We start from the raw sequence: 27,683 nt of genomic DNA, 5'->3' as shown, positions 1-27,683 counted from the left end.
ATGAGTCACAATGGAAGCAGGACTTTTATTAACTTTGTAGTAGATGGCACAGCAAGGTAGATCCCCCAAACATCCACCTTGACTCACAGCAAAAGGACTGTGTGTGTGTGTGTGTGTGTGTGTGTCTGTTCATGGGTTTCTTCTGAATACCAATAAAGTAACAGTATGTAAAATTCTTGTGTACGTTGTCAACTATATTGAATTCTACATGTCCATATTAGTGTGAAGAGTTAAGTGGTACTCAAGTATGTTTATCTTTCAAAGGATGTGGTTGTTCATCACTGTTTGTGTATAAATCATAGTTGTACACACTATATGCGCTCCCCCATATGAAACCGATCTTTGGATCCATGTTGGAACCCAGAAAATGACAACAGCATCAACATTGTCAATCATAATGATGATAGAAAAAACAGAACAGCATTTCTAAAATAAAATATTGTTTAAATGGGTAGAACTTCCATCTCCCTCTATTAACCCCGTCCCAATATCCAATTATTACATGAAATAAAGTGTTGCTCCCAGTCCAACCTTCCTTTCGTTCAAAGGTCTTTCCCATTCATCCCAATCGAAAGCTCCACCAACTATCTCTGCATGCTCCCATCCTGATTTCCTTGTCTCAATTTTTCCTCTCCGCCCAATTTATGTCGCACTTCAACATGAATGAACACACATACTCACTCACCACCCTCCTGGACCCTTCCAGCCAGTCCCAACTCACTCCCTCCCACCTGGCCATAAACCTTTGATGATTGCGGATGTGAAAGGTCTGGATAGGTATAAGCAGTGTAGCTTCCACCATATTGCTTCCATCTTATAGATCTGCAAACATCTAAGGGTTATGGCTCAGGTGAAGGGGTAAGGAGCCCATTAGAATGGGCTGTTGCGCCATCTTTCTAAACCCCCCTGCTCTAACATGACCTCGAATGTCCCCCTCTGTATCATATCTCCCCCGACTCCCTCTCCCCATCTGAGCTGGAACGTCTATCCCTCTCTAGTGACAGAGATCTCTCTCTTTCTCTCCCCCTGGCCATCATCTCTGGAGAGGTGGATCTCTCCCGGTCTTCCCTCGTCATGGGCTCAGGCCTGTCGTCTTGCTCCCGGGAGCGGGGTGGTCCCTCTCCTCCACTCTCCCTCCATCTCTCCTGGGAAGGGGAGCGCCCTGAGGGTGAACGCCCAGATGGAGAGCGCTGAGATGGTGAGCGGGGTTCTCTGTCTCGGGTGTGTGAGGATCTGTCCCTGGAAGACCTGGGTAGAAGGAAACAGATCAGGAATTGGTAAAAGATCAAGCACCCGATGATAGAAACAAAATTAAACCCAGACAAACTGTTTGGAAAGAGCTGGTTCGTATTCAATAGGGCACACAGTATAGCAAAACATTTTACAATGTAAAATCTGGCAAAACCAGGCAACCTGGTAAAATTAAGGTCAAATAAAAAGGTAGTTGTACCTCCCTGTTTTAATCTAGTTGCTGCCTGATTATAGTGACATAAGGGCTATGTGGGTCGTGTTCATTAGGGCACAAGGTACGTAGAAAAACGGAAAGAAAACATCCAAGTTTTTTGTTGTTCAGGCAACCTGGTAAAATAAAAAAGGTAGTAGTACCTCCTGATTTCATTCAGTTCTAGTTCTAGTTGGTGCTTGATTTTAGTGACATAAGGGCTATCTGCCATTTTCTAAGTATCACATCAAGGTTCCTGTCTGTCTGTCCGGGCCTCACCTCTTCCTCTTGCTCCTGTGAGAGTGTGAGCGCGAGCGATGCCCATCTTTGTGTCTATGCTTACGCTCCCTTTCCCTGTCCCGCTCTCCTCCTCCCTCCTCCCTGGGACGAGAGGAGCGGTGTCGTCTCGAGCGATGGGAGGATGAGCTGCCTCCCTCCCTGTATCGTTCACTGCTTCTTGATCTTGTCCTGTGAAAAGATACATCAAAGTGGATTGTTAAAATACAAGAGAACGAGCATTTTGAAGCATTTGTTTGATGTCTGAACAAGTCAGATTTCGCTCACCTCCGGCGATCTCTCTCCCCCCTCTCTCTTTCTCTCTCCCTCTCCCGTACACGTTCAGTTTCGCGCTCCCTCTCCTTTTCCCTCTCCTTTTCCCTCTCCCGTTCTCGCTCCAGCTCCCACTCCTTTGCTCTCTCTTCCTCCTTTTCACGCTCCTCCCTTCTTCTCAGACGCAATCCTTCTTGCTTATCCATAACGGCTTTCTGTAGCAGAAAAAAAAAACATGTAACTAAGTACACAAATCCATCGCAACAACTGTGCTCAGACAGCTCAGGTTTTACACTTCCTGAAAAGCAAGGTAAACGTCATAACTAGTGATATGCTACTCGGTTCCGACTACTGATATGGTGTGTCTCACCCGTAGCCTGTCCAGCTTCTCCCGGATCTCAATGAATCCCAGATGCAGTTTGCCTCCGAAGTGGTCAGCCAGGCGGCGGTCATTGTCATGGAGACCTAGGTAGGCGGAGCACACCTCGCACACCCGGAGCTTCTGCTGCTGGAAGCTGGATGCCGGCATCGAGTTCCTGTATACGTCCTGAGAGAAAGCAACAGTAAACCAGACTGACGTTAGAACTAGGACACTGCAAAGTTCTTAGTGCGTATGTTGCGGTGTTGAAGACTAACGTTAATTAGGACATAGTACACAAATGCCTGACCCACTTTCAAATGACTGATATTGACTGACTTTTGGGATTATTTTGAGTGCACATGTGAAATTCCTCTTATACCTGGATGTTAAACATCTAAGAGGCCTTGCTGAAACATGTTTGTATATACATACAAATACACATATATAAAAAGGTTTTAACAAGTTCATCTTTATTTAATCACAGTACAATTCCTAGCTCCTATGATTGGTTGTGACCACAACCATCCTTGACCCCCTGCCAACTGACCTCTGCCTCCTTCTTCATTGCGCGAGTCTTCTCCACCTTCTCCAGGACCTCCTGTGCCTCTTCCACATTGCCCTCGCCCCCCAGCTGCTCTGCCCGAGCCAGCAGTTTACCGATCTCCTCGTTCAGCTCGTGGACCCGCTCAGCCTGTTGATACCAGAGAGAAAGGGTTAGAATTATGACACGGTGACAACCAGAGCAACAAGAATCTCATTTTAATTACAGTTTCTTATACACGGTTGAAATGTCATTTTCTGAAATTCATCAGATACATTCATCTAGAAAAACCAGGAGAACAACACATACCATGGAATTGGATTCCAACTATAGTGTCAATTCACCTAATGAGCATGTGGGAAACTATCTAAGTAAGACAAACAACAAGGGTCGGTCACCTTGGCGGCAACCTCAGCGCTGATCTCATCCTGCGTCTCAGCCAGTCTCGTTTTTGCTAACTCAGTCCTGCGGTCACAGTCAGCGATGAACGACTGAAGGTGCTCAGCAGCCTGCGGTGACAGGGGATGACGAGGAGAGTTTAAAGTCGCCAGATTAGAGAAAAAGCATCAATAGATATTACATGGAGACAAAACAGAAGAAAAGAAAAAGAGGGAGAGAAAGAGACAATCCATTGATCAACAGATCACATGGAGTTTGCATGCAGAGGAAACGTGTGTGTGTGTGTATGTGTGGTAAACATGTATACTAGGTACGTGACAGTCCAACGTGACTCACGTCAAGCTCAAAGAAGTACTCCTGTTGCTTGGATGCGATCTCGAAGTCAGCCCTGAGGGCCAGGTCGTGGACCTTCACACACTCTCCCAGGTCCATTCTCTATACGACGACAAGAAACATCCATTAAATCATTCACTCAAAGCTGTACCTACAAGTCCTGTACTCAGGAGTGCAATTGACATTGTGTTCTATAAAACCCATGTGGGGTCACGAGAGAACTCCAAAATACAATAAATACATTGTGCTTGGTTCATAGAACCGGGGTTACGTCAGTAAACTCCGTAGCCGCTAGATGTGATTGTAATAAACAGCGGTTACTGTTTTCTTCCTACAAAATGTGGATCTATCTTTAGAACCGTTTAAGCTACAAAATATTATGATCCCATCACTGAAAGATAAGACTCTCAGAAACACGTATGCTTCTTCTGTTTCCCTCTACAATGGCAGGACACAATAGAACAGAGTGGCCCAGACCAGGCACTAAATCAATGAAGATGTTATTTTCTACACAGAAGAGCATAAAAAATTATTGCCTGATGATCTTCTGAACGTCCCAAACCTTTCTTCAGATTGAAATACTGATTTGTAATAGACTGTCTAAGCCCCAAAGATTTACAAATGGATATATCCAAATATGGTCACGGGACAAAAAAGTTTGGGATCCCCTGGACTAAGTAAGATGTCATGTACTCACAGTGCCGGAGAGAATGTCGTGAGGACAGGAGTCCAGCAAATGACTCTTGCAGACCCGCTCATCTGTAAATTTGATTCTCTGGCGCATGGTGTCCCCTACACAAAAATAAAACAAACAAGGGGAGAGAGTTAGTGAGCTGAGCAATGTCATGTCAATCGCAAGAAGCAATAGCTGTGTCCATACCAGACACCACCTTCCTATTATCCAAAATTGTGATTACGCTGGGTGCGGATGCCCATGAGGATCATTCATTCCTGAAACCAAAACTAGATTAGCTTGCTAAAGTTAAACTAGCTATCTGTCCAACGTTAGCTGTAGCCAGTCAGTATCATCTCGTGGGCCAACAATATCCCAGCTAGCAAACATCAACAATGTGACAAGGTCTGAAACGGAATGTTCCTTGTGTTTACTTTACTGTGAACACAACAAGTAGTTAGCCGTCGTTAGCATTCAGCCATTTGTCCCCAGGCTAAGGTAGCTTAGCTAGCTAACGTCAGCTAGCATGATAACAACTAGTTAAAAACATTTCCTCCGAAACATCGAGCGACACTGAAACAATGTAGCTTGTCGTTTACTCACCATCTCTACTTGTGCCCATCAACTGGTCCAACATCGCTCGCATTTGCGCTTGAGCCGACATGTTTCTTGTTTATGTCACTGATACTACACGCCGATGGTGTCTGCTGCATGCAGCCTCGACCACAGGCCTCTGACGGCTCGTGGACGTCGAACAACTTTTCTCAGAGAACCTCAAGTTCTCGTGACGAATAGTTTGAAACAAACTAGCTCGCTAAAACCTTTTCTTGAGACCTTCCACCACCTTAACGTTTATAATTATCAAGTTTGTAATACCAATTTACCATGTAAATATTAGGTAGCTAAGCCTATTCCGAAATGTTTCCCGTCCCCGTTCGTCTCTCAACTCGAAGTATGGCGAGGGGACAGTATGCCGAGTGGCGGGCAGTGTAATTTCAAATTCAGATTATTGAGGTAAACCCGAAGGTTTTTAGGTAGTTGTGAGACCAGCCACAGTCCCTTGTTAGACCGTAAATATCATAGACATATTCTAACGTATTTATTAATTCTGTGTCCTTTATTTTTCTACTTCCTCCTCTTTCCGAGCGCGCTCTGCCTCGAAGGAAATGCTGGTTGGTTGAACGGCACAAAATGCTGTAGTTCTCGCGCGCTGGTTGGCTAAATGGCACATAACGTCATTTTGATCGCTCTGTCGTCAGATATCGTACGCATTTCTATATTTTTTTAAGAAAAAAGCGCCATAATAAATGTTAGTCAATGCTAGCGCAAGTAACGCAAGTAGTACAAGCCAAATCAAATGTATTTATATAGCCCTTCGTACATCAGCTGATATCTCAAAGTGCTGTACAGAAACCCAGCCTAAAACCCCAAACAGCAAGCAATGCAGGTGTAGAAGCACGGTGGCGTGTGTGCTTGAAATTGTAGCATAGATGGCATATGAATGCACATCGGCCTAAATTGGACAATGTGTGAGAAGCACATAATACAAGTCTGGAATTATCTATTCTATATATGACTGTTCATACATTGTGATGTACATGTATTTATTAATATCTTGTTGTTTAATCTTTGCTGTCGTCATAAAATACATTTGGCATTCGGCCAACACCAAGGATAGACATACGCCCTGAACCCACCCATAACATTGCTGTCCCGCCTACCCCAAACTGGAAAAATGGCGACAGCTGTCTTGTGGCTCTCACGGAACCTCGTATCGAGGAATACGGGGGTAGTAAGCCGTAACATCGTCTTGAAACCGTCTAACACAGCGAGACTGAACCAATGTCGAAATGTGGTATCAACAGCAAATGGCGGTGTTCAACCGAAGCCGGATAAAGTGAGTTTCCATGCATGGTCAAGTCGGTTAGTAAGCAGGCTGGGTAACCCAACACATAATGTGGGAGGTTCCTGAATCTTGGAGCAGATTGACAGCAGTCTTTGCCAATCACATTTTAAGGAATTTGGAGAAACAGCTGCGGGAGCCAATGAACTTGTGTATATTTGATACGGAAGTAATTTGTCATTATTTTAGCCACTTTTCGTCTAAAAATTATACTATTAAGCTAATATATACATGTTTTATGTAATAAAGTATTGGCTTACACAGAATATACCAGTGTAACATTAACACAACTATAAATACCATGGGGTATTGGAGTGTCCATTTTTAGGTCAACGACCATATCAATTGATTTAACCTGTTTGTGGGATATAAAACATTTCAGATCCATAATTTATTGTATTATGAGTATGGGGGGGGGGGGGCTCGACCCCAGGCGAAGGGTCCCCCACAACACCCTAGGTCCCGGCGGCCACGGCCGGACAGCATTGCGGCGCCTAGGGGAGGGATCTCCTGGGCCCCGAAGGACGGGACAATGATTGATTCAAGAGAGCAGGAGGAGGCGACTCACCCCGCTCCTGTACAATGGACCGAAGACAGCTTTTTAACAAAGAGACTTTTTAACATGTTTCTCATGTCTTAAAAATGTTTTACCTTTGTTAAATCATTTGTACACATCTTAAATGGCTTTACAGATTTTATGTTTTTACAATGAAAAGTACTTTTATTCATGGTTGTTCCTATTGGTTTTAACAACATGTACTTTTTAACTATTTCAAATGTAACATTCAATTGCTGTGTTTCATGCTTTTATGCCATTTTTATGTGTAAAAATGATGTACAAAATATATATGAGCTGTTTTAAAGGAATTGTGATAATAAAACTTTTCTAAAATAAAAATTATGAGTATGGCACCCTGAGAATCTGCATTTATTATGTGAATCAAGGAAATTGTTGAGGATTTATGCATTCTGAAAAATCCCATGTTATCTTATCTGAGGCTTTGAACCATACACGGTATTTTGCTTGATGTGGTCATGTTTCTGTTATGATATTAGCGGTTTTAGTTAATGTAACCTTTTCAGATTGTAGATATTCTGAATTTCTTTCTTTCGCCCCTATCACCCAGATATCCTTCGGCCTTATCCGCATGACCGCTGTCGTGATTCCCTTCCTGTACGTGGGAACTCTGATCAGCAAGAACTTTGCGGCTCTACTTGAGGAGCATGACATCTTCGTCCCCGAGGATGATGACGATGACGACTGAACCTAGGTCAGTGATGAGAAGAGAGGTATTGATACAGCTATTGATGTGTAAAAGGCTAATAACATTACTAGTCCCAGGGTGACACATAGGCTACCCTAAACTAAAACATCTCTTTAATATACTATTGTCCCTAACAGTAGTTTAGAGTTCATGCGTGCAACATCTTATTTACATAATGGTATGTACCTAATCCAAACAGTCATGTTGGAACATGTTGACATGGTACCAATGATTATCTAAAAGAGAATGAAGAGAAATAATACAACTGTGAGAATTAATGACCATTGACAATGCTTGCATTTTCATTCCTTCCCAGGGTGCTTTGCAATAATGATGGCATGCCAATATGAGGAAGGAGAGAGAGATGCCCCCTACAGGAGAAGATTGCCCTCATCATGATCCACCTCCCCATCGCCTTTTTTCTCTCTCTCCACTCTTTTAGTCCCACTTTCACCTCCTTGCCACGGATTACTACATATTATTTGATATCATTGCGAGGTCACAGCACAGTCCGACTTCACTTTTGCATGTGTCTTATTATTTACTCAAAGAGTCTACGTGTGTAAAAAATAAAAATAACAACACATTTGTTGGGGTATGTTCTTTGGTGTTATTTTGTGGTTGTCCCTGTCATTCTATAAAACATGCATTCTTTGGTCTTAACTCCAACCACAGCCTAGCCTGGAATCCAGATTGATGTGCTCTATTTCAGCATGGTTTCACTTTGCTATATGTTGAAACAGCATATCAGTTTGGAGAATTCCAGGCTAACCACAGCCAGCCATAACGAAGAACAAACTATTGTATGGCTTCTTGGCTCCTCACAGCAGGTATCCAACTATCCATCCACCAACTCTATCTCTTCCTGCAGTGTTGCGTTCGCCAGTCTTGGGTGTCTCTTCCCCCTTCCTGCAGCGCTGCGTTGGCCAGTCTCAGGTATCTCGACTCCCCTCTTGCAGCGCTGCGTTAGCCAGTCTCAGGTGCTCCCTGAGGTCCCTGATCTCCAGCTCACTGTGACCCTTCATTCCAATCAGCTCCACGTACACCTCCTTGTAGCGGTCACACAAACTCTGCTTCTCCTAGAGGGGGGTCATAGACCAGCACAGAGGAGACCAGTAGAGTGACATTTCTTATCCACATTGTTTGTGTGTGTGTATGTAAACACGTATGGTGGTTGAATGGTTGGTCTGGAGTGGAACAGTAGAAATGCCATATGCAATTACCTTAGTGTTTGTGTTTATGGTGTGCTATCAGGATTTTGTAAGGGTTGATCATGTGGATACAGAATATACCAGTAGTACCTTAGTTAGAGACTGCACTTCATTCCTTAGACAGCCAATCTCCTTTTGTAGGTACTCGGCCTCAATCTCCTTTGCTCGTAGCAGCATCTGGAGGGCAACACAGATACATCACTTTAGTATTTTTGGTCATTTAGCATTTAGTGATGCAATACTCATCAATATGAAGATTATTCCATAATTTCTTCACCAGTATTGTGACAATGAATGAATAGTGCACCGATGTCACTGATGACCAGTACTAGTTGTTCTACATGTTTTTTTTTAGGACCCCAGCAGCACGTCATTGAGGCAAGTTTTCAGGATTTTGAATGAATCTGGTCCAGCCAATAGATGGCAGCATCTGGAGGACATCATTACAGCATGACCAATCACCAATGGCCGACACAAATCTACACACCAATCAATAGAGCAACTCCGATGTAAGCCTTGTTTCCAATCAGACCTAGTTTCAAATACTAATTCAGGAATTTCCATTACTTTTCAATACACTTCAAAATAAGTATTCAGATCATCTTTATTTGAAAAAACAAGCAGTTGAATATTGAAATGTGTTTGGAAATACTCAAATACACTCCAATGCATAATGCATTTAACCCAGGTATTTGAAATATGTATTTGAAAATACTTTCAAATACAAATAACCATTCAAATACTCAAATAGAAGTACTTGTTTTAGGCTGAGAATTTGAAAATAGTCATACACAGAAGAAGGCATTTAAATAACAAATGGTCAAATACAGCATGTACTTGAATCCGGTTCTGCTTCCAATACAACTAATCAGAATGTCAAACTTTATTCTTACTTCCAATTCCGAGGGACTGCGCTCACAGTTGCCAGGGGAGGAGTTTCCTGACCTCTGACCTGTGATGAAGTGGCGCATGCGGCTGATCTCCTCAGTCAGACGAGCCTGCAGTTCCTGAGACAAACATGAATAAGAAATAAAAATACTGTGTGACAGTATGGTACATTGCTTAAATTGATAATTAGAACATTCATTAGATAATTCATTTATTGTTAGTTAGTCTCATGACAGACTGCTCGCTTTCACTCTCTCTCTGCTCTCTTTCTTTCTCACTCTGCTCTCTCTCCCCCACTCTCTCCTTCTTCTTTCTCTCTCTGCTCTTTCTTTCTCCCTCTCTCTCTCTGCTCTCTTTCTCTCTGCTCTCTCTCTCCTTCTGCTCTCTGACCTGGTTCTCTCTGCGGAGCTGTTCCATCTCTCTGTCCTTCCAGCTCAGCTCTGTTTCTCTGTCTCCCCCTCTCTGCTCGGCCCGGTTCAACTCCAGGCACTTCTGGGAATATCTCTCTGACAGAACGTCTAACTCACTGTGGAGGGCATCAGCCTGGGGCCTGTAGAGAACCAAGAACACATGTTTAACACAAATGCATGTGGGCATGCCCGCACAGATGCATGAATGCACAACCACACTGAATCACAAGCACAGGGTGGATAGTTATCCCATTAGAGAAAACTTTCTCTTCCACATTCTTTTGGTGCCTTTCACTTTGATGTCTGGCTAAAGAGAATGGATCTCACGTCTGTGCTCTGTACGTAGTATCCACATGGCCACCCCCTTCAGTCATCCTTCTGGCTTTCTCCACCTCCCTCTCCAGCTCCTCCCTGTGAGCCTCCTTCAGGGCCTCAACTGCTATAGAGCACAGAAGTGGCATAACATGACAAAGAGAAAACATTGAAGTGAAGAGGGGAAGGACAGGACACAGGAGGGTAGGAAACCTGTTCCACAACAAAAGGTGCTTTGTGACATCATCCCTATAAAAAAGTGTAATTATTCACATAACACTCTTCATGATATTACACAGTACTCCCAACAGGTCTCTCCTTCCCACCTTGTGCCGTGGCCTGGCTCTCCTCCTGCAGTAGGCTCTCTCTCTGTCTCTGCAGTTCTCGGACCTCCCTGGCGTGGCTTTCCTGGAGCACCATCAGGTCCCTGCGGTGGGCCGCCTCCATGGCCTCCAAACGCTGGCCGCAGGGGGCCCAGGGGCCACACAGACTGACCACCTCCATCCCCATCGCCACACGCTCCTTACGCAGACACTCCACCTGCTGCCTGAGTGATAGCGCCTGAGAGAGAGGGAGAGGAGGTGGGTCAAGAGGGGGATAGAGAGGGGAGGAAGATAGGGGAGAGATAGAAAGAGGGAGCGGGAAGAGGGTTGAGAGAGAAAATAGTGGGAAAGAGGGGAGAAGGAAGTGGAAGTGTGAGACAGAGAGAGAGAGACAGAGACAGAGCGAGAGAGAGAGAGAAGGACATGTGAGAAGGGTGAGGAAAGATTCCCTAAATTATTCATTATGTATATTGAAAACATCCTCTCTGTTTCTATAATACCTTTACAAGACAGTTCTAAACCTTATGATTATTAAATGTTAAACACTCAAATGAACAAATAACTGTTTTACATCTACCTCCCTCTGTAGTGCCGTTGCACTGGTCGTCTGATTCGTCTGATTAGGAATCGTCTGATTGGTCTGATTAGTCTGTGCACCAATCAGAGACAGCGCGCTCATCTCCCTGAATGTTAGACTCTCGAACTCCACCCACTTATTGTTGACGTCCACGTCCATGGTGTGAGTGACAGGTACAGGTACGCCGGCTTTCTTCAGATCCAGAGAGTCCCATCTGCTGCCCATCTCTCTGAAGGGGATCCCCCCCTCAAACCATCTGTTCCTCTCCTCCAATCGCTTGGCTTGCTCTCTGTCCCAGCCCTCTCCTGCCTCTCTCTGACTGTCTGATGACATGTTGGGGGAGGTGTCATCTAGATCCGGGGCCAAAGAGTCCATTTGACAAAGGTTGGAGGTGGAGTTAGTGGTTTGAGGGTCGGAGTCTTCACAGGTGAGCACAGAGGGAGGCTGGTGACCGTCTGTGATATCACTGTCTGACCGTCTGTGATATAATAATGGGGACCATAGGAAAAGTGTTTCAGATATAGTTACATGGTCACATTTTTTACTCATATTATTATTACATTTGTACTCTTAGTATATTATTACATTTGTCTAATTGTCCTCTTGCTGCTTCCAATTCCATTCATTATGTCGTAAAGTAATTATGTGCATTTCTGTTGTGATCTTAGGCCACACCAGTCTAAGTGCAGGACTTTGTCTGCGTCTGAAATGGTACCCTATTCTATTCCCTGTGATGTGCATTAATTTGTTTGGACCAGGACTAATAGGAGCTTTGATCCAAAGTAGTGCAGTAAATAGGGAATAGGGTGCCATTTCAGACACAGTGCCACTTCAGACACACTTCCATTTCAGAAACAATGTCCTGCATGCACTTAGACTGGTGTGGCCTAAGATCATAACAGAAATGCACATAATTACTTTACGACATAATGAATGGAATGCAATTTCAGACACAGCGTCATTTCAGACACACTGCCATTTCAGACACACTGCCATTTCAGACACAGTCAATAGAAAGACTCACGGTGTGATGTCTGAAGAGTGTCTGGGTTGGATAGTCCGTCTCAGCACATTAACCCACTTCCTCCTGATCCTGCAGGTCGAGGCTGACAGAGTGAACACTGCCTTCTTTGTCTGGTTGAGATCAAGAGATATATAACAGAGAAAAGCCACGTCTGAGGGGTTACAAACAGGAAGTAACTAAAGCATATTAACACCTAGACTGCATCCGAAATGACACCCTACACAATATATAATGCACTACTATATGGGCCCTGGTCAAAAGTAGTGCATTATTAATGGATGGACTAGAATACCATTTCAGATGCAACCGAATACTGTAGTAACAGTAGTAGTAGTAGTATCAGTAGTAGTAGTAGTATTAGCAGTAGTAGTAGTAGTAGTAGTATTAGCAGTAGTAGTAGTAGTAGCAGGAGTAGTAGCAGTTGCAGTAGCAGTAGCAGCAGTAGTAGTAGAAGTAGTAGTAGTAGCAGTAGCAGTAGTAGTAGTAGTTTTAGCAGTAGTAGTAGTGGTAGTAGTAGTAGTAGTAGTAGTAGTAGTAGTAGTAGTAGCAGTAGAGGCAGTAGTAGTAGTAGTAGTATTAGTGGTAGTAGTAGTAGTAGAGGCAGTAGTAGTAGTAGTAGTATTAGTGGTAGTAGTAGTAGTAGCCAGCAGTAGTAGTAGTAGTAGTAGTAGTAGTTGCTGCAGTAGTAGTAGTAGTAGTATTAGTGGTAGTAGTAGTAGTAGAGGCAGTAGTAGTAGTGATAGTAGCAGCAGTAGCAGCAGTAGGAGTAGTGCTAGTGGTAGTAGTAGTAGTAGTAGTAGTAGCAGTAGTAGTAGTAGTAGAAGTAGCAGGAGTAGTAGCAGCAGTAGCAGTAGTAGTGGTGGTAGTAGCAGTAGGAGCAGTAGTAGCCAGTAATAGTAGTAGTAGTAGAAGTAGTAGTAGCAGCAGCAGTAGTAGCCAGTAGTAGTAGTAGTAGTAGTAGCAGTAGCAGCAGTAGTAGTAGTATTAGTAGTAGCAGCAGAAGTAGTAGTAGTAGTATTAGTAGTAGTGGTAGTAGTAGTAGCAGGAGTAGTAGCAGTAGCAGTAGTAGTAGCAGTAGCAGCAGCAGCAGCAGTAATAGTAGTAGTAGTAGTGGTAGTAGCAATAGCAGCAGCAGTAGTAGCCAGTAGAAGTAGTAGTAGTAGTAGTAGCAGTAGCAGCCAGTATTAGTAGAAGTAGTAGTAGTAGTTGTAGTAGCAGTAGCAGCAGCAGTAGTAGTAGTAGTAGCGTTAGCAGCAGTAGTAGTAGTAGTAGTAGTAGTAGCCAGTAGTAGTAGTAGTTGTTGTAGTAGTAGTAGCAGTAGTAGTAGTAGCAGCAGTAGTAGTAGTAGTAGCAGTAGCAGGAGTAGTAGCAGCAGTAGTAGTAGTAGTAGTAGTAGAAGTAGTAGTAGCAGCAGCGGTAGTAGCCAGTAGTAGTTGTAGTAGTAGTAGCAGGTAGTAGTAGTATTAGTAGTGGTAGCAGTAGCAGAAGTAGTAGTAGTAGTATTATCAGTAGTAGTAGTAGTAGCAGGAGTAGTAGCAGAAGCAGTTGTAGTAGCAGTAGGAGCAGTAGTAGTAGTAGAAGTACTAGTAGTAGTAGTAGCAGTAGCAGCAGTAATAGTAGTAGTAGTGGTAGTAGCTAGTAGTAGTAGCAGTAGCATCAGTAGTAGTCGAAGTAGTAGTAGTAGCAGTAGCAGCAGTAGTAGTAGTAGTAGTAGTAGCAGTAGCAGCAGTAGTAGTAGTTTTAGCAGTAGTAGTAGTGGTAGTAGTAGTAGTGGTAGCTAGTAGTAGTAGCAGCAATAGCAGCAGAGGTAGTAGTATTAGTGGTAATAGTAGTAGTAGTAGTGGTAGTAGTAGTAGTAGTAGTAGCAGCAGTAGTAATAGTAGTAGTAGTAGTGATACTAGTAGTAGTAGCCAGCAGTAGTAGTAGTAGTAGTACTTGTTATGGTAGTAGTAGTAGTAGGAGTAGTATTAGTGGTAGTAGTAGTAGTAGCTAGTAGTAGTAGCCAGTAGTAGTAGTGGTAGTAGTGGTAGTGGTAGTAGTAGCAGTAGCAGCAGTAGGAGTAGTGTTAGTGGTAGTAGTAGTAGTAGTAGTAGTAGCAGTAGTAGTAGCACTAGCAGTAGCAGGAGTAGTAGCAGTAGTAGTAGTAGTGGTGGTAGTAGCAGTTGTAGCCAGTAGTAGTAGTAGTAGTAGTAGTAGTAGCAGCAGTAGTAGTAGTAGTGGTGGTAGTAGCAGCAGCAGCAGCAGTAGTAGCCAGTAGTAGTAGTAGTAGTAGTAGAAGTAGTAGTAGCAGCAGCAATAGTAGTCAGTAGTAGTAGTAGTAGTAGTAGCAGTAGCAGTAGTAGTATTAGTAGTAGTAGCAGAAGTAGTAGTAGTAGTATTAGCAGTAGTGGTAGTAGTAGTAGCAGGAGTAGTAGCAGAAGCAGTAGTAGTAGCAGTAGCAGCAGCAGTAGTAGTAGTAGTAGTAGCAGTAGCAGCAGCAGTAGTAGCCAGTAGTAGTAGTAGTAGTAGTAGCAGTAGCAGCCAGTATTAGTAGAAATAGTAGTAGTAGTAGTAGCAGTAGCAGCAGCAGTAGTAGTAGTTCCTCAAGGTTCCGTTTTAGGACCACTATTGTTTTCACTGTATATTTTACCTCTTGGGGATGTTATTCGAAAACATAATGTTAACTTTCACTGCTATGCGGATGACACACAGCTGTACATTTCAATGAAACGTGGTGGAGCCCCAAAATTGCCCTTGCTAGAAGAATGTGTTTCAGACATAAGGAAGTGGATGGCTGCAAACTTTCTACTTTTAAACTCGGACAAAACAGAGATGCTTGTTCTAGGTCCCAAGAAACAAAGAGATCTTCTGTTGAATCTGACAATTAATCTTAATGGTTGTACAGTCGTCTCAAATAAAACTGTGAAGGACCTCGGCGTTACTCTGGACCCTGATCTCTCTTTTGAAGAACATATCAAGACCATTTCAAGGACAGCTTTTTTCCATCTACGTAACATTGCAAAAATCAGAAACTTTCTGTCCAAAAATGATGCAGAAAAATTAATCCATGCTTTTGTCACTTCTAGGTTAGACTACTGCAATGCTCTACTTTCCGGCTACCCGGATAAAGCACTAAATAAACTTCAGTTAGTGCTAAATACGGCTGCTAGAATCCTGACTAGAACCAAAAAAATGTATCATATTACTCCAGTGCTAGCCTCTCTACACTGGCTTCCTGTCAAAGCAAGGGCTGATTTCAAGGTTTTACTGCTAACCTACAAAGCATTACATGGGCTTGCTCCTACCTATCTCTCTGATTTGGTCCTGCCGTACATACCTACATGTACGCTACGGTCACAAGACGCAGGCCTCCTAATTGTCCCTAGAATTTCTAAGCAAACAGCTGGAGGCAGGGCTTTCTCCTATAGAGCTCCATTTTTATGGAACTGTCTGCCTACCCATGTCAGAGACGCAAACTCGGTCTCAACCTTTAAGTCTCTACTGAAGACTCATCTCTTCAGTGGGTCATATGATTGAGTGTAGTCTGGCCCAGGAGTGGGAGGGTGAACAGAAAGGCTCTGGAGCAACGAACCGCCCTTGCTGTCTCTGCCTGGCCGGTTCCCCTCTTTCCACTGGGATTCTCTGCCTCTAACCCTATTACAGGGGCTGAGTCACTGGCTTACTGGGGCTCTCTCATGCTGTCCCTGGAGGGGGTGCGTCACCTGAGTGGGTTGATTCACTGATGTGGTCATCCTGTCTGGGTTGGCGCCCCCCCCCCCCCCTTGGGTTGTGCCGTGGCGGAGGTCTTTGTGGGCTATACTCAGCCTTGTCTCAGGATGGTAAGTTGGTGGTTGAAGATATCCCTCTAGTGGTGTGGGGGCTGTGCTTTGGCAAAGTGGGTGGGGTTATATCCTTCCTGTTTGGCCCTGTCCGGGGGTGTCCTCGGATGGGGCCACAGTGTCTCCTGACCCCTCCTGTCTCAGCCTCCAGTATTTATGCTGCAGTAGTTTATGTGTCGGGGGGCTAGGGTCAGTTTGTTATATCTGGAGTACTTCTCCTGTCCTATTCGGTGTCCTGTGTGAATTTAAGTGTGCGTTCTCTAATTCTCTCTTTCTCTCTCTCGGAGGACCTGAGCCCTAGGACCATGCCCCAGGACTACCTGACATGATGACTCTTTGCTGTCACCAGTCCACCTGGCCGTGCTGCTGCTCCAGTTTCTTTCAACTGTTCTGCCTTATTATTATTCGACCATGCTGGTCATTTATGAACATTTGAACATCTTGGCCATGTTCTGTTATAATCTCCACCCGGCACAGCCAGAAGAGGACTGGCCATCCCACATATGCTCTCTCTAATTCTCTCTTTCTTTCTCTCTCTCGGAGGACCTGAGCCCTAGGACCATGCCCCAGGAATACCTGACATGATGACTCCTTGCTGTCCCCAGTCCACCTGACTGTGCTGCTGCTCCAGTTTCAACTGTTCTGCCTTATTATTATTCGACCATGCTGGTCATTTATGAACATTTGAACATCTTGACCATGTTCTGTTATAATCTCCACCCGGCACAGCCAGAAGAGGACTGGCCACCCCACATAGCCTGGTTCCTCTCTAGGTTTCTTCCTAGGTTTTGGCCTTTCTAGGGAGTTTTTCCTAGCCACCGTGCTTCTACACCTGCATTGCTTGCTGTTTGGGGTTTTAGGCTGGGTTTCTGTACAGCACTTTGAGATATCAGCTGATGTACGAAGGGCTATATAAATAAATTTGATTTGATTTGATTTAGTAGTAGTAGTAGTAGCGTTAGCAGCAGTAGTAGTAGTAGTAGTGGTAGTAGCTAGTAATAGTAGCAGTAGCAGCAGTAGTAGTAGTAGTAGTATTAGTGGTAGCTAATAGTAGTAGCAGCAGTAGCAGCAGTTGTAGTAGTATTAGTGGTAATAGTAGTAGTAGTAGTGGTAGTAGTAGCCAGGAGTAGTAGTAGTAGCAGTAGCAGCAGTAGTAGTAGTAGTAGTATTAGTGGTAGTAGTAGTAGTAGCCATAAGTAGTAGTAGTAGCAGTAGTAGTAGTAATAAAAGTATTACATGTAGCAGTAGCAGTAGTAGTTGTAGTAGTAGTAGTAGTAGTAGTAGTAGTAGCCAGTAGTAGTAGTAGTAGCAAATAGTAGTAGTAGTAGCAACAGTAGTAGTAGTAGTAGTAGTAGTAGCCAGTAGTAGTTGTAGTAGTAGTAGTAGTAGTAGTATTACATGTAGCAGTAGCAGCAATAGTAGTTGTATTAGTGATAGTAGTAGTAGTAGTAGTAGTAGTAGTAGTAGTAGTAGTAGTAGTAGTAGCAGCAGCAGCAGCAGTAGTAGTAGTAGTAGCAGTAGCAGGAGTAGTAGCAGTAGCAGCAGTAGTAGTAGTAGTAGTATTAGTTGTAGCAGTAGCAGCATTAGTAGTAGTAGTAGTAGTATCCTTTAGTAGTAGTAGTAGTAGTAGTAGTAGGAGTAGCAGCAGTAGTAGTTGTAGTAGTATTAGTGATAGTAGTAGTAGTAGTAGTAGTAGTAGTAGTAGCAGCAGCAGTAGTAGTAGTAGTAGTAGCAGTAGCAGGAGTAGTAGCAGCAGCAGTTGAAGTATTATTAGTAGTATTAGTATGTGTAGTTGTAGTAGTAGTAGTAGTATTAGTGGTAGTAGTAGTAGTAGCCAGTAGTAGTAGTAGAAGTAGTAGCATTAGTAGTAGTAGTAGTAGTAGTAGTAGTGTTAGTGGTAGTAGTAGCCATTAGTAGTAGTAGTAGTAGTAGTAGTAGTAGTAGTAGTAGTAGTAGTAGTAGTAGTAGTTGTAGTAGTATCAGCAGTAGTGGTAGTAGTAGTCATAGTAGTAGCAGTAGCAGTAGTAGCCAGTAGTAGTAGTAGCCAGTAGTAGTAGTAGTAGTAGTAGTAGTAGTAGTAGTAATAGTAGTAGTGGTATTACATGTGGCAGTAGCAGCATTAGTAGTTGTAGTAGTAGTAGTAGTAGTAGTAGTAGCCAGTAGTAGTAGTAGTAGAAGCAGTAGCAGTAGCAGCAGTAATAGTAGTTTCTAGCATAGTAGTATTACATGTAGCAGCAGTAGTAGTTGTAGTAGTATTAGTGATAGTAGTAGTAGTAGTAGTATTACACGTAGCAGTAGCAGCAGTAGTAGTTGTAGTAGTATTAGTGATAGTAGTAGTAGTAGTAGTAGTAGTAGTAGCAGCAGCAGTAGTAGTAGTAGTAGTAGTAGTAGCAGTAGCAGTAGTAGTTGTAGTAGTAGCAGTGATAGTAGTAGTAGTAGTAGTATTAGTAACAGTAGTAGTAGTAGCAGCAGCCATAGTAGTAGTAGCAGTAGTAGTAGTAGTAGTGCAGATTTAAGATCTTCATTTGATCAACTCTTTTGTTGCTGAGAATTTTCCTGCACAAGAGGAAACGTAAACTTGTAGTCTAGTCAAGGTTTCAAAAGGCTTCTAAAGTTTGTAATATCCACTTTAAAATGCCAGGCTTGTTTCAACCTCTACAATTTTTTTTAAAATTAATTATAATCCACACAATAATTCACATTTCCTTTTGCTGCAGGACTATCGTCCTGCTGTAGAAATCTGGCTCAAATTAGGGTAGGGCATCTGTAGTAGTAGCAGCAGTAGAAATAGTAGTAGTAGCAGCAGCAGTAGTAGTAGTAGTAGTAGTAGCAGTAGTAGCAGAAATAGTAGTAGTAGTAGTATTAGTGTTAGAATTGGTAGTAGATGTTCAATGAGAGAAAAACCAGGAAGAACACACATGTATCTGGAATCCATAGTTCTTCTCCACGTCAAAGTCTTGGACGTTCATACAGGAAGTCAGGTCTATCTCTCCATCCAGGTCATCTGACTACAACAGACATGGAGGAACTGGCGTGATACAGACTCAGAAATACTTCTATGGGCATATAATTGGGGAACTGATATTGCAGATATGGGAAATGGCGTCACCTCCTCAGCCTCAGAGTCCATGTAGAAACTCAGTGCAGCGTCCCTCATCACAAACCAGTGTCTCCTCCACTGTTAGAAACAGAAGCCGAACAGACTCAGTCAAACCAGTCACACTTCAAAATATTCAAAACACTGCTATTGTTTTGAATGATGCTTCCCTCTATTTGTTCCAGTTTGTTCTAACACATGGTCACGTGTGTCATTTGCAGTGTTACCTCCCCATATTCATCCAGTTTTGACATCCAGCCCTTTAGGTCAGACTGTGTTTGAGTACTTTCAGATAGAACTCTCTGCCGTGGTTTAGAAGATCTGAGGCCCTCTCTAGTTTGATTGTCTGACCTCTGTAACAAATGGATTATATGAATAATGGTGATATGATGGTACTTACAGTATGAGTGACTTGATGGCAGACCTGTTTTTAAAGTACTCGAAGGTATCAAGCGTATCACCTGTGGCTGAAGATCAGTTGTGGACTGGGTTCGGGACAGTCGTCCATCCTCTGAGTCGCAATATTTCTCCTTCTCTTTCTCCCTCCTGTCTCTCCCCCTCTCTCTGCCTCTCCCTCTCTCATCAGACTCAACCCTCGTACTGCAGCTATCAGATTCCTCTACATACCTACGATAGAAGAAAAGTTAGAGAAATAGAGACCAAGAGAGAAACAATGAGAGAAAATCCTGACCCAATAAACTGTACATCCAGTAGGCCCTTACAATACGCTGTACATCCAGTAGGCCCTTACAATACGCTGTACATCCAGTAGGCCTTTACAATACGCTGTACATCCAGTAGGCCCTTACAATATGCTGTACATGCAGTAGGCCCTTACAATATGCTGTACATGCAGTAGGTCCTTACAATATGCATAGCAATTTATCATGCTTCCTCTGCCCTCCCTCCTCCCTCTCTCTCTATAATGTCCCTCCTGTCGCCTCTGCAGTCTCCCCACTCACCTGGGTGTCCTGTGCCTCTGGTCTCTACGTGGGCTGGGGCTCTGGGTCCTCCTCCTCGGGCCCAGTAGCACCTCCGCCCCCTCTCCCTCTGACCCCAGGTCCAGTCTGGGGATGTCGGCCAGAATGACGTAGTCCTCTATGGTCATCCCCTGGGAGTCCACTGAGGCGGTTCTCTTGGGCTCCTCTCGGGTTAACAGGTACTCCAGGCCCCGCCTTATATTACTCTTGCTCCTGTCACTGATTGGTCTGTCATTCATTTCCACGGTCGCAGCGTAGGGTTTCAACGAATTGGCAAGCAGCTGGGAGTCGATGCCTAGTCGTGGTGGGGAGGAGCTACAAGAGAGGGCAGGGCTTAGAAGGGAGTGGGAGGAGCCACACCAGGAGCCTGGAGGAAGGCTGGGGTTGGTTTTAGGGGGGTGCATCTCTGTCCGTTCCTCTCTAGCGACCATCTCTGGTCTCCTTATGTAGCTATGTGCTGTGTCAGGTCTGGTGTCGCTATGCTTGATTTCTGTTTGGGATGAATGGCTGTGTGTACCATAGCCACTTATAGGAGGAGAGCATTCCCAACTATCACGACTGCGAGTGGTTGGAGAAGGGTTTTTATCTGTTCTGGGCCGGGGGCTTCGAGACCCTTCGTATGAGTTTGGCTGCAAGGCTGGAGAGTCACGTCGAGAGATGGAGTCAAGATTTTTGTACAGTTTTTCAGAGTCCAAACTGTGACTGTTTGAGTTGTGGGAGGGACGTCTTGACTCCCTTGACTCTCTTGACTCTCTTGTCTCTCTTGATCCTCTTGGCTCTCTTGACTCTCTTGACGCTCTTGGCTCTCTTGACTCTCTTGACGCTCTTGGCTCTCTTGAGTCTCTTGACTCTCTTGGCTCTCTTGACTCTCTTGACTCTCTTGAATCTTGATCACGCCCATTGGCGTAATGCTCTGTTTTACCATTTCTTACGTGGGAGGAGTCAGTGTGTTTGTAGGAGGCCGTGTTTCGAGACGGGGAGGCGTGGCGAGACACGACAGAACCTCGTCTGTGAGAGGGACTGGACCGTCCTGACGGATGACGAGACAAGGAGCGAGATGAGTTAGATGGAGCGTGAGAAGGAGCGTGACTTTTGGAGTGGGAGCTTCTACGTTGGGAGGATGCAGATCGAGATTCAGCAAGTTTATACCGGTTTGGGCATGGGGAGTGAGGGCTAGGAGACTGATCTTGAGAATCAGTGCCACCACGTCTGAAGTTGGAATGACAGGTGTATCTCTGCGGAGACTCACTCCTCCAGGTCTCCTGCTGGAACGTTTCATCGCTTCTCCTCTGGGAGGGAATTCCGAGATTCACGTTCCGGTAGGGGATGGAGGCTTTGGGTTCTGGGCTGTGGTTGTTGGGGAGCGGATGGCCCCTCTCATAGTGCCGGTAAGGCCGTTTGGATACACCCTCCAACTGAGCCTGGGGATCACCATCAAATAAGGCTTTCCTGTCCGGAGAGAAGTAGCCGTTTTCTCCTCTTGATCCTATAAGTGAGGAGCAGGGACATGGCATGATAGATCATCCATTTGATTGAGCCCCACTCAAATGGAAAGCAAAGACACACTTAAATGTTTAATTGAAAAATTACAATAACATTTTGAATTAAAATAGAATTGAATTAAAATTGTAGCAGCAGTCCCAGACAAAATGTCTGTCTGTAATACTGTGAGCTGGTCTGACCTGAGGGTCGCCTGAACCTCTCCCGACCTCTCTCCTCCATCAGTGAGCTGCGTGGTGGTCTGTGGGGAGAGGGGTCCACCCGGGTCATCTCTGGCCCCGTCACACAGCACCCTGCTGGGGTACTAGAGCCACTCCTCCCTGGGTCTGGCAGGAAGTCCCACGGGTCCTCCTGACTGCTGGGTGAAGATATAGAGGGAGGGCATGAGGGACATTGGTAGTGGTACACACTCTATGAGTTTGGCACAATGTACTGTAGAACTAGTTGAAGAGAAATCACTACCTGATTGTAGAATTTCATTCAAATACAATGTTATCTAACTGTTCATTACATTTTTATAAATCACTTTAAGTATACCTTAAAGTAGTGTTACTAAAATCAACTGCCAATGACACTCACACTCACCTGTGTACTGTGTCAGAGTCACAGATATTGAGTTCCCAGTCAGGACTCGGAGTGTGAGTTAGGCTCTCCTGATAGGTCCAGACGCTCCTTGTGACATCACTGTAGCTGGTCACCTCCAACAGGAAGTCATGGTTGTCCTGATTCGTGGAACGGGACACATTTCGTCCAATCGTTAATAATTCAGAGAATGTTAAACTGGTCCATGGCTTTGTCAATTCAGCAAACCATCTGAGATGTGTAAAAGTCACTTTTAAGGCTTGGTACACAAAGTATGTCATTCTGTTGTGTTTTCAGAAAGTTGCATAGTAACGTGAAAGTACAGATGGAGACAAATCAAACAAATTCAAACATGCTGCCGTGTACAGGTATCTCTACGGCAAGACAGTCATGACCTAGTGTGACCAATGACATTACAATGCTTAAAGATTAATTAAACGAATGATTTGAAACCACTCTCAAGGTCAATTCAACAAGCATGTGATAAAGCATCAACAAGTAAAGTAAACAAACTTCGGACAAAATGGCAGCCTGTGGAATAAATGAAAAGAAGCTAACTTTCCATAAAACTCATCACAGCAAAAACAAAATGCTAACTTCTTACTACACCTGCTTGCAGAGCTCCCTTGGACGTCCCTTTACAAATCTGCTGTTAAGACAGGCTGCAAGTGGCAACAACAACTTCTCTCCTCCCCCCCCCTCTCTCCTCCCCATCTACCTAACCTCTCTTCACCTTGTCTACCTGAGCTAATACATTAGGCCGGCAAGGACGACGGTAACACAACCTCTCCCTGGCCTTGCTCATCATTATTTCATTGGTCTGCTGCTCTTCCACAACCAGAATCCACCCATCCTCCTCTCAACCCTTTCTTGATCCCTCTTTCACTTCTTGCCCTCCCTACGACACACAAAAGCCTTTCTTCTCTTTTGACTTTTGATCTCCGTGTTGTGTTGTGAGCAGGCGTGGATTTCTATCTAGAATATTCTGTTATTTTGAAATGAAAGGATTATTCAAATGAAAATAAAGATTAGTAGAAGTGTACTTCTGGTCCAGGTTCATCCGTAGAGCTGGTGTTGTGAATGTGGGTGCTTGTGAGCATGTGTTGTTTGAGCATATTAGATTACTCCAATGACAGTGAAGATTAGTAGAAGTGTATTTCTGGTACAGGTCCATCCTTAGAGTTCAGTTGAGTGGGCTGGTGTTGTGTGCGTGTGTGTGTGTTTGTGTGTGTTTATGTGTGTGTGTGTGTGTGTGTGTGTGTGTGTGTGTTGTGTGTGTGCTTGTGTGCAATGTGTTATGTGAGCGGATTAGATTACTATCTTTCCCTCAAGGGATGCAAATGAGCTTTTCATTAATTAATGATAGAATAATAATATAATCAAACGCCAACCTGTGTGTTCGTCAGTCCTCATCACACCTACAGTGTAGCTTATATTAGAATTACCCCGCTTGGTGGCTTTATTTGTGTTCATTGCATCATTATGTTGTTTAATATGCACCTTTGTTTCGTTCAGAAATGGTTACTCCTCGTACTGCCACTTGGGAAGATAAAAGGAACGTTTTTGGAAGTGTTTCAAACGTATACCACAATTTACTGTACAGCAAAGGTAATAACCCAGACCTTTTCCAAACCCAATAACCCTTAACAGTCATTAGCCGTCCATCATCCATTTCCCTCAACACTAGCCCCTCCTGCCTGGCTCACCTGTGAGGTACTGTTCAGGTGCATGTGTCCCGGGCGCAGGCACGAACCACAGCGGGAGGGGTCAAAGGTGTTGGGTTGGAACTGGTGGCAGTAAAGGTCGTCAGCACAGAGCGGCATGATAGATCCTCAGATCAGGTGAACAACCCTATTTTACTCTGATGGTACGGCCCAGTGCAATGATGCACTATTACAAAATCCACCTACACAAAGGTGGTACATCCTGATTAGAGGTGGGATAATCAATCAAACCATATACTGAATAGACAGCACATAGTAATGCAGTATGTCAAGAGTAACACTATACAGATGTAGGAACTTAATTTGAGTCAGTTTACTACAGCAGGAAAATAATTCTGCAGCAACAGGAAATGTGAATTATTATGTGGATTATAATTCATAGACAGTTTTGTAGTGGTTGATACATTTTTCCTTTGGGCAAATCTAGTCTGAAATGTCAAAGTGGAAATTACTAACTGATCAAATTAAGATTTTACATCTTTAGAATTGCATTCTGAAGCAGAATATGGACCACATCGATCATTTGCATGCATTGACCTGTAGCGGTCTTTACACTGTAATGTAATTCAATAAAATGCTTCAGGTAGTGGGTAACTTCATCTCATGGTTGTGGCCAAACAACATCCTCTGGGTCCCTTGAGGTGAAGCAACAATTACTTAAGACGGCGACTGAGTGAAACAAAAACCACTGCGGATGGAAGGCTATACCTTTACAGCGCTGTACAAAACTAGTTTGACACACAATACTATAACCATAACACAGTAACCTACAGCCATTTTGTTAATAAAAGAACCACAAAGACTCAAAAGCCCAGTCTGTCTTTGCCATGCTGGTATTATGATATTAAAAACACTTCAAATGTATTTCTAGAATTTTTAAATACCTTATGACTGTTAACTCCAAGTTCATTTTTATCTGCAAAGTAACCAGCACAGGTCATACACTTCATACTCTCAGAACTCATCCAAGTCTGGGTGAAACTGGCGTGGGTATAACTGCCATTGTGGCTCTGTCTTTTGTCATGTTAAACATCAACTGACTCTCATTGGAGCCAACATGGCCCACTGGCCCCCAAAGGTGTGTATCAGATGTCATCAGCTTTAGAGAGGGAACTATGCAACTGGCTCCACTGGATAGATGTCATGTGGTGGGCCTGTTTTACAGAAGGCTGCTCTGAGGGTTACAGACAAGCGCGAGCGGTCACCTGTAAAACTCTGTTTACTAGAACAGGCACCGCATGACAGACATAGACTGGACCATAGAGAGGCCATCTTCTGGGGAACAAGAAATACATGTTGAATCTTGAGTTAGCATTCAAACTTGATTCAAATACATGGTTAACCGATGAAAAACGAACCCGTTTAAATTGAAGAGTGAAAAAATAAACGTGGTACGAAATAAGTCGAAACCATCAGATTTATCTTTTTTTAAATGCCAGGTGGGTCCTTAATGTTGCAGGGCAGGTCGGCTAGTAGAGTATCTATGTCACTACCTACCTGAGGAAATGAAAAGGAGTATTTACAGCATCTAGCCTCACATATGTAACCTGTCTAGGGGCCCTTTGTGTGTGCATAGAATATAATATCAGCTGTGCTATGCTGAAAACAGAGCTGTTTCCATAGATATACAGTCAATTGTATCTCTCGTCCACTGGGGGACAGCAGTGTCCAGAGAAGCCAGCAGAGGGGGCCAGAAGTGTCATCAGGATCGTACTGGGAGGCCAGGAAGCACACACAGGCACACATACGCATACAGGAGAACACATACACACACACACACATTGACAAAGACAGACTATTCCCACAGTCTCTTAGTGGATCATATACTCTCACTTGTCATTCACGCTGCATGCTCAGCGTAGACTGTAGACCATAAAGGCTGTGTATTTATAGATGTACTGTATGTTTAAATAGGTGAAGTGAACACTGACTGCTCTGGATCCTGTAACAGGGCCAATTTATCACTGTGTGGAATAGTCTCAATTCAAGCTTAAATTAGCTGTACCAAAAGTTACGTGTGATTAATTGTACTCTCAGATATTGAAGTTTTGAAAAGTTTACCTGTAATACTACTCTCAGAGAATATTAACCCCCAAAAATCTTTCAACTGAAATGTCACCCTCAGGATATTAATAACAGCATGTTTGGCAAGAAAATGTTGCAGGGAGTTATTTCTGCCCAAATCCTTTTTCCGCTGAGCGTCCTAGTTGCATAGATACACTCTGTTGCTCAGACGACAGTTGCCATGGTGAGAGGAGATTTAGTAACCATGGAAATATGATCGCCAAAGAAAAGTTCATCATCCCACCAACTTGAAGTTGGCATGACTGACTTCTATAAATGTAAATAGATTGTATTTTCATGAATATATCTTAGAGTGATTCAACGTTCTTAAATATGCATATCTTTGGTAGTAGAATGACTCGTACAGGTCAAACGCAAGGGTGAAATAGAACCAGATCATCAAAAGACAATATTGTAAGTACCGTATAAAAGCATTCAGAGAAAATGTAATTCTCCGAAATGACATTTCAAGCATCAACTTCCTTCAAGACTCTAGGGGGGGTAGGGGTTGGGGGTTCTACTAAGCTAACTGTCACGCCCTGACCTTAGTTATCTTTGTTTTCTTTATTATTTTGGTTAGGTCAGGGTGTGACGAGGGTGGTTGGTTTAGTTTTTGTATTGTCTAGGGGGTTTTGTATTGTCTAGAGGTTTGCTAGTCTAGGTGTTTATATGTCTATGGTTGCCTAGATTGGTTCGGGCAGCTGTTCATCGTTGTCTCTGATTGGGAACCATATTTAGGTAGTTATATTCCTTGGTTATTTTGTGGGTTGTTATTCTATGTTTAGTTACCTGTTCTGCACTAGCCATATTGCTTCACGGTTTGTTCTGTTTAGTTCTGTTCAGTGTTCTTTCTTTATTAAAGAGTTATGTTTGCTCACCACGCTGCGCCTTGGTCTCCTCTTTATGACGACCGGGACACTAACATATGGAATTGTTTAAACATGGTCATACCATGGATCATTTAGCTATTTGATTTGGAATTTTAGGACCCCTTTAGGTACAGTGGGGCAAAAAAGTATTTAGTCAGCCACCAATTGTGCAAGTTCTCCCACTTGAAAAGATGAGAGAGGCCTGCGATTTTCATCATAGGTACACTTCAACTATGACAGAACCACACGGGGGGACCTAGTGAATGACCTGCAGAGAGCTGGGACCAAAGTAACAAAGCCTACCATCAGTAACACACTACGCCACCAGGGACTCAAATCCTGCAGTGCCAGACGTGTCCCCCTGCTTAAGCCAGTACATGTCCAGGCCCGTCTGAAGTTTGCTAGATAGCATTTGGATGATCCAGAAGAAGATTGGGAGAATGTCATATGGTCAGATGAAACCAAAATATAACTTTTTGGTAAAAACTCGTTGTGTTTGGAGGACAAAGAATGCTGAGTTGCATCCAAAGAACACCATACCTACTGTGAAGCTTGGGGGTGGAAACATCATGCTTTGGAGCTGTTTTTCTGCAAAGGGACCAGGACGACTGATCCGTGTAAAGAAAAGAATGAATGGGGCCATGTATCGTGAGATTTTGAGTGAAAACCTCCTTCCATCAGCAAGGGCATTGAAGATGAAACGTGGCTAGGTCTTTCAGCATGACAATGATCCCAAACACAACGAAGGAGTGGCTTCGTAAGAAGCATTTCAAGGTCCTGGAGTGGCCCAGCCAGTCTCCAGATCTCAACCCCATAGAAAATCTTTGGAGGGAGTTGAA

The 27,683-nt window shown here is 43.7% G+C and overlaps 3 protein-coding genes across 3 annotated transcripts; 1 reads left to right on the top strand and 2 right to left on the bottom strand.

Moving 5' to 3' along the window:
* Positions 1-5: 5 nt before the first annotated feature.
* LOC139370258 (putative RNA-binding protein Luc7-like 2) lies at positions 6-6,023 on the bottom strand. Its single transcript, XM_071109621.1, has 9 exons — positions 4,901-6,023; positions 4,322-4,416; positions 3,628-3,726; positions 3,291-3,401; positions 2,899-3,042; positions 2,361-2,537; positions 2,006-2,205; positions 1,721-1,909; positions 6-1,248 (listed from the first exon to the last, which is right to left on the bottom strand). The coding sequence occupies exons 1-9, from the start codon at positions 4,959-4,961 to the stop codon at positions 942-944; spliced, it is 1,383 nt and encodes a 460-aa protein (XP_070965722.1). The 5' UTR covers positions 4,962-6,023; the 3' UTR covers positions 6-941.
* LOC139370259 (essential MCU regulator, mitochondrial-like) lies at positions 6,016-8,051 on the top strand. Its single transcript, XM_071109622.1, has 3 exons — positions 6,016-6,194; positions 7,328-7,471; positions 7,782-8,051. The coding sequence occupies exons 1-2, from the start codon at positions 6,033-6,035 to the stop codon at positions 7,463-7,465; spliced, it is 300 nt and encodes a 99-aa protein (XP_070965723.1). The 5' UTR covers positions 6,016-6,032; the 3' UTR covers positions 7,466-7,471; positions 7,782-8,051.
* LOC139370599 (TRIO and F-actin-binding protein-like) lies at positions 6,894-20,536 on the bottom strand. Its single transcript, XM_071110182.1, has 12 exons — positions 20,088-20,536; positions 19,587-19,752; positions 19,138-19,206; positions 18,947-19,036; positions 12,211-12,320; positions 11,187-11,664; positions 10,613-10,847; positions 10,302-10,413; positions 9,955-10,114; positions 9,570-9,683; positions 8,767-8,853; positions 6,894-8,544 (listed from the first exon to the last, which is right to left on the bottom strand). The coding sequence occupies exons 1-12, from the start codon at positions 20,534-20,536 to the stop codon at positions 8,398-8,400; spliced, it is 2,217 nt and encodes a 738-aa protein (XP_070966283.1). The 3' UTR covers positions 6,894-8,397.
* Between the last annotated feature and the right edge of the window lie 7,147 nt (positions 20,537-27,683).

This window comes from Oncorhynchus clarkii, chromosome 17, assembly GCF_045791955.1.
Source record: "Oncorhynchus clarkii lewisi isolate Uvic-CL-2024 chromosome 17, UVic_Ocla_1.0, whole genome shotgun sequence".
Lineage (NCBI taxonomy): Eukaryota > Metazoa > Chordata > Actinopteri > Salmoniformes > Salmonidae > Oncorhynchus > Oncorhynchus clarkii.
This window is presented reverse-complemented; position numbering and strand designations above follow the sequence as displayed.

Coding starts and splice junctions, on each gene's coding strand:
- LOC139370258 (XM_071109621.1), bottom strand. CDS start 4,961: ATGTCGGCTCAAGCGCAAATGCGAGCGATGTTGGACCAGTTGATGGGC. Junction 3,043..3,290: donor GCGCTGAGGTTGCCGCCAAG/GTGACCGACCCT, acceptor TGGTATCAACAG/GCTGAGCGGGTCCACGAGCT. Junction 1,910..2,005: donor GGGGAGAGAGATCGCCGGAG/GTGAGCGAAATC, acceptor ATCTTTTCACAG/GACAAGATCAAGAAGCAGTG.
- LOC139370259 (XM_071109622.1), top strand. CDS start 6,033: ATGGCGACAGCTGTCTTGTGGCTCTCACGGAACCTCGTATCGAGGAAT. Junction 6,195..7,327: donor TTCAACCGAAGCCGGATAAA/GTGAGTTTCCAT, acceptor CCTATCACCCAG/ATATCCTTCGGCCTTATCCG.
- LOC139370599 (XM_071110182.1), bottom strand. CDS start 20,536: ATGGTCGCTAGAGAGGAACGGACAGAGATGCACCCCCCTAAAACCAAC. Junction 8,854..9,569: donor GCAGTCCCTCGGAATTGGAA/GTAAGAATAAAG, acceptor GTTGCCCTCCAG/ATGCTGCTACGAGCAAAGGA. Junction 8,545..8,766: donor AAGTGCAGTCTCTAACTAAG/GTACTACTGGTA, acceptor ACCCCCCTCTAG/GAGAAGCAGAGTTTGTGTGA.